Here is a 6075-nt window from a genome sequence, read left to right as displayed (position 1 = left end):
CGTGAATTTGAAGTCTTTCTGACAGCTTTTTAGGTTGCGTCGAGCGGGTAAGAAGTTTCTTTTTAGTGGGAGGGGGGATTAACCGTTAAAAAAAGAAAACTTTTACGCTACATGAAATCATTGAAGCTCGCATTTTCGCGTTACAGCTTTTGTCCCCGTCACGTAACAAAAAGATTAACAAAAATTGGAAAAGATTGACAAAAATTAAACATCCAAGTAATCTGCTATGTGCATATATATTTTTCTAAACCCAGCTCAGTTTTGAATGTAGAACGGAGGATGATATTACTATTAAAATAAATAAATAAATAAATAAATAAATAAATAAATAAATAAAAATATTAACCTTTCATTCCTCTGAGATGTGCAGTGTTGGTCACGTTAAATGTATTAAACTTCTCTTTTATCTGATATGCTGGTATAATGAAGCAGGAAAGAGAGGTATATCGATAAAGCAGAATAATGATTTAAGTAATGTCCTTATGATATTTTTGCCTGATAGGTTTTTCTAATATTTTTACATGCATAGTTGACACTATTATATCAATATCAAGATTTTAAAAATTATAGGTACCCATGCTAGTTTAGTTGCTATGTTGATTTTGACTTCAATTACTATAGAAACCTATGGGAAATTAAAGTGTTTTGGCATATATTTTCAGTGTTCTTTACAGATAAAGTGCGTTCATAATCCATATCTCCTGCACATGGTCTTCAGTACGTATGGCAGACAAACATGAAAAAAATTGACAAGTAAGCCTACCCATGGAAATTTTGTTGCTATGCGAACTTGTTATAGGATAAAAGTGTCTTTATTCATTTTCTTGGTTCATTTTTGCAGGTAAACTGTTTTCATCGACTAAACTCACCACACTAGGCCCTCATTATATAGCAAAATTAGAGATAGTCAAAAAGTGACGAGTACTCATGCAAATTTTGTTGCTTTGGCAGCTTGTTTGAGGATAAAGCTGATTTTTCCTTTTTTGTACATTTTTAATGTTTACTGTGCAAGCAAAGCATTTTCAACGACTATACTCACCACACTATCTGTTAATCTTTTGTTTAAATATAAAATGAGAATATTTTATTTATTGAAAAGTATTTGTAAAGCAGTTTTAGCCACCCTGTTAAAGAATAAAATCAGTATTTCATTTGGCTCTTTTAAAAATTACAGGGGGCAATAATATATGGTCGCACATGTTCTCGTCTGTAGTCATGTGGTTTTGTTCTTCATTGATATTTCTATTACGTAGGTATTTGTTTTGAAATAAGTAGGGCAACAAATGTTCTCATATTCAGCTTGACCTTCTTCTAAACGTTATTCAAGGCGGCGTTAAAAGTTCAGGGGCTACGGAATAACAATACTCCCATTTTCCACACCGGACTTGTGATGGTAGACAGCACAATGAAGCGTAGAGGGATGCAAAAGTACGCTCTTCTTAACTTATTTCTGCTAGGCTATTGGAAAACCGATTTCATTCTCACTGATGTTGGTGCATCACCACGTGGTTTTCGTCTTTTTTTTTTGTGATTTTACAGAAGACCCGTTCCCAAACTACCGACATCCTGAGGCGTGTCCTAGTGAAGAACATATCCTCGTCGCCAAGCACGTTATTAACCGCCACAAACCAGACATGGGGATTAGCAGCCTGGCAACTTCTAACCAGGACACGTTTGTTGTAAAAGATTCCAACAAGAAGGAAAGAGGAGGAAGCTACCAGTGCGCTCATACAATGCGCGATGGAGAAAGTAGCAACAGTGTTGTGAACGCTTTCTTCACTGAACGCATAGGCGGAAAACCATTGGACGAAGTGTTTTCTGTTGGGCGAGTCAACTTCCTTAAAACAGTAACTAAACTGACTTTTGGATTTCTTAAGAAACATAGATTCTGAAACAGTAAACATGCAAAAAAATAAATAAATAAATGAAATAAAAAATAAAAAATGAATCCTACGGCTATGAATCCTACGAAAAAAGCACCACCGTTTTCATAACGTGGCACTTTTTTTACACAAAACTACATTTGTACGGCGCTGCAACGGTACTATTTCTAATAGTATTTTATAGAAAGTTTAATATGGTGGGACTACTTTTAACCGTCTGATACGATTGTCGGAAATATTAGAACTCAGTTGTTGCCTTGCACATGTAATAACCACGGTTGCACGTTTTTATCATGGGCGGTGCACTAGGATATTTTACATTTGATGCATTATTACGCAACGAAGCAAATTTATCTACATATATTTCATTCCAATTACAACAAAGGAATAAGGACAAAATTGCCTCGTCAACGTAACATACATTATGTTGGGAATTACTCTTCTCAAAAAAAAAAAAAAAAAAAAAAAAAAAAAAAAAAAAAAAAAAACTGTTTCGGCCACGATAATGTAGTCTCTCTTTGACCTTGACTCAAATTGCAGATGACTACATGTATTTCATTCGACGTTTTGTGAAAAGGTGATATCTTTTAGGCTTGTAAAAGACATAAAAAGCAGTCATGAAAATATACTGTTAAATTTGTTTGGTGTTATACTCTGTAAATTTTTATCTAAACACGAAATTACACAGTCTGGAATTTTTTTAAAGTCAGGCTTTATTCACTCACACATTTTGAAAGTTAAATATCATTATAAATACTAAATTCCATGATGTATAAAATCTCTGAATTCTATGTCTGGGCTCCCTAACTACCACACACACCTATATGTAAGAGCATTACCACCGTTTCCACACACTTTTCACAGATTCAACATCCCCTTTACAATTTTCCCACAATTCATCAATGAAACCCACAACAGTAGTGAAATATATTCTGTGTTTCCCATATGCTAAGTTTTTTACACTTTGCTACTGATGAAAAGGAGAAAAAAAACAGCTGCTTATTTGTAAAAAATTGCATGGAAATAACGCCGATCATGCGTGTGGTAGTTAGAGAGCCCTGTATATAATGGTATTCCTCTGAAAATAAGCCAAACCAAACAGCAATTACTGTTTCACCTATATAAAGGCAAGAGAAGCGCATGCAACACACTTGATTTATATCAAACACAAGATAAAAAACAAAGCTTATCTAAAAAACCAACTGCATAAATTAATAAATCGATAATTCAGACAAAGGTGTAAAATAACACTGTATATCACTTAAAAAGCAAATATTAAATACTACGTATAAAAAGTGCAAATTTCTCTATTGAAATACTGTAGGTAAAATGCAATAATCAAAACTCCCAGCAAGATCTTTGGACATGTGTAGCTCATTGGCATTTTGATACGGAAGGCAATTTATTTTTAAGAATAAATACCTTTTCAAATTGAGCATTATGTCTGAGTGATACATATGTACATGTACCAGTGTTTTTTAAAAAATGACAACTGACAAGAACCCCCCCTCCCCATGTCATTATTCAGGGGCGAATTTAGGCTGTCTTCTGGGCCTTCTGGAAGACGGTCAGATTTTCAAGTTAACATTTCAAGTTAACATTGATGGATATCTAATTTTTCCTGTCAGAAGACAGTCAAAAATAGAGGATGGATCAATAAAGATAATTTGGAAGCCTGTTAGAAAATATCTTTGGATCCATCCCTGTTATTTGAAGGTTAAACCAACCTCTCAAAGCATATTACTTCAGCTGTTTCGCTAGGATATAGCATTCTATGTGAAAAGGTCTTAAATCACTTACATGGCAATCTTTTTTTATCACAAACAATTTAAGCCCAAAAAGGCCTACTAGTAGGTAATAAGCAGAAAAAAGCCAGTTATTAGGCAGTAGAGTCAACCTCAAATAATAAACAGGAAAAAAAATAGAGCATATACAAAACAAAACCTAATACAAGCACCCTTGTAATAATACTGGTGTATTTCCAGCTGCCTGCCATTGTTAATAGTTATCAGTCTTACATGGTTATCCTAGAACAAAGAATCACTCTGATGTCTCCAAAGAAGATCAAAACATATTTTTAAAAACTGCCTACAAAGGTGACTGTAACTGCAAAAGGTCAAGGGGAACAGCCTCCCTAAAACAAGGGAAAACAAACACTTGCAAAATGATCCTTAAATGTCTGTCATGCTTAGTAAAGCTGCTAGGGGGTTATCATCTTTACCCTAGCTGATTCAGTAGGCGTGACAGACATTTAAGCCGGTTAAGTTGACAGCAATTTAGTGAGACTCCCCAGGGAGATAGATCAATCCAGATGGATCGATCTAGGGATGGGAACCTATATAGTCTTGGTTCCCAAATAAAAGTGAAAGCACTATATCAGCACCTTCCATCCTGAGTAAAGATATTTTATACTCAGCGAGGATTCTTCTCAAATGCTGTTTCAAAGTTTAAAACCACCCAGATGATCCTGAAGCTTCCGCTGGTTTCCCCCATCCTATCATACCAGTAATGCACCCTATGATCCCCAGGGTGTCCAGACCCTGCTCAACACTGTGGCAGGACAAGTTGTACACCAGTAAGGACACATTACACAGCCCAGATGAGCAACCCGAGAAACACTGCAGCCACTCAGAGGAATCTATACTGTACCAGTGGAGAAATCTGCAAAGAATTAAAAAAAATGTCAAATTAAATGTGCTTTTCTTCAACTCTTTAAATATTGACAATGATTTGAGACATGTAAATGCCAATAACCATACTAATACTCTGTACTCTAGTGCTCTGTTTACTTAATAAGGAAAAATCTGGAAGATAGATGTGACCTACCTGAAGATGACAGCAGTAGCAACCAGGGACGGTATCAGTTGTAGTTGCACTGTTTCCAAGAATGTTGCTAGAATACATGTATTCAGGAGCAAGACAAGGTCCTCCTCAAATGACTTGCGGACAAATGCCTTCACAGTATCAGTAGAGTGATGCTTTAAACTTGCTGTTAAAAACAAACATATATATTAGATTGACATATTGATGTGCCATTCTAACCCACGACTACCCCCAACCTCCGACATTTGGAAATTCTGCAAGTACGTACATTGGTAGCACTTCTAACCCAGCAAAGTAAAAAGGGTAATTTGAATAATTTGGTGTCAGTTATTTCTTAATACCGCAGTTTGTGAATGCTGATGTTTATATTTCAATGCATATAACGAGTCTATAGTAATAGTGTAATAACAACAAAAGCTCACGTCTTACCAAGCACCAAAGGAATCAAAGCCCACAAATTCCATCTCAGAGCATAAATCAGTTTGGCACTGGTGTCTGTAGCCGTGTCATCTCTCAAAGGCTCCATTACTTGCATGAACAGTTGGACAGTACCTGCAAATGTTGCCACGCCAAGCACAAAAGGCAACATGCTTTTGATACGGACAAGCCACTTGGAAGGCATTTTCTCTGCGATGGCAGTTGACATTGGACTGCCATTTTTTTCTGCCTCAGGCTGTCCACTCATCGTTGAGACCTGAAAGAAGTGTGATTTTCACGATTTGTCTTTTAAAATTGTTTTAATTCCAAAAAGAGTTCAAACAACTGAGTGTTACCAAAGAATGATTTGACAGATACAGTAACAGAGTTTTTCGGGGTAGTACACGTAGTATATTAGAAAAATGTTTTCGAAATATGTTCAACTGCATCTACCAGTACACCATGGTGCACAAGTTAGATCGTATTCCCGCCCTCTTGTTCCAGCTAACACAACCACAGACAGCCACTCTCTGTCACAACGGTCACAACACTAATGAGGAATGGCTGGTATCCACAAGCCGTAGCTGTTGACGATGTACCACAATTTCAAGCGGTTTAACGGTCTAAAATGTTGAGACACGAGTGTGTCAGAGAATTCTTTCGATCTTCAAACCATAGCTTCGCGTCGTTAACTTTACTAGAAACCTCTCAAAAAGAATTTACCTTACTCCCACAATCTTAAACTAGTGGTAAGTTTTCCAGAAGTTGTGTTAGTCGCCAAGAAGCCCTAGGGTGACTTGCCGCGAAAATGTCAACTTAGGACGCTGTCGTTTACTTCGCGGAAAACGTAAATATCGGGACAAATAAACCAATCGAACAAACGTATTCAGTCATGACGTCTCACAGAAAGTCCCGTGGGGTGGAAAGAAGGCGGTGCCCTTAAAAAGTCTGC

General features: G+C 36.5%; 1 protein-coding gene across 2 annotated transcripts; it reads right to left on the bottom strand.

The window, feature by feature from the left end:
* Positions 1-2573: 2573 nt before the first annotated feature.
* LOC106161824 (uncharacterized) lies at positions 2574-6002 on the bottom strand. 2 transcript variants are annotated; one of them, XM_013538865.2, is made up of 4 exons: positions 5847-6002; positions 5136-5400; positions 4710-4872; positions 2574-4544 (listed from the first exon to the last, which is right to left on the bottom strand). In XM_013538865.2, exons 2-4 carry the CDS (start codon positions 5389-5391, stop codon positions 4331-4333), a joined length of 633 nt encoding a protein of 210 aa, XP_013394319.1. In that variant the 5' UTR covers positions 5392-5400; positions 5847-6002; the 3' UTR covers positions 2574-4330. The 2 variants fall into 2 exon arrangements, with proteins under 2 accessions (XP_013394319.1, XP_013394330.1); XM_013538876.2 differs by lacking the exon at positions 5847-6002 and adding an exon at positions 5577-5767.
* Positions 6003-6075: the final 73 nt, after the last annotated feature.

This window comes from Lingula anatina, chromosome 1 (assembly GCF_051362555.1).
Source record: "Lingula anatina isolate TDL-2025a chromosome 1, LinAna3.0, whole genome shotgun sequence".
NCBI lineage: Eukaryota > Metazoa > Brachiopoda > Lingulata > Lingulida > Lingulidae > Lingula > Lingula anatina.
The sequence above is the reverse complement of the archived record's forward strand: the minus strand, read 5'-3'. Positions and strand labels throughout refer to the sequence as shown.

Excerpts from the sequence above, each read along its gene's own strand:
- LOC106161824 (XM_013538865.2), bottom strand. The coding sequence starts at position 5,391 with ATGAGTGGACAGCCTGAGGCAGAAAAAAATGGCAGTCCAATGTCAACT. Across the intron at positions 4,873-5,135 it reads TTTGATTCCTTTGGTGCTTG|CAAGTTTAAAGCATCACTCT; the intron begins GTAAGACGTGAG and ends TGTTTTTAACAG. Across the intron at positions 4,545-4,709 it reads GCTACTGCTGTCATCTTCAG|ATTTCTCCACTGGTACAGTA; the intron begins GTAGGTCACATC and ends AATTCTTTGCAG.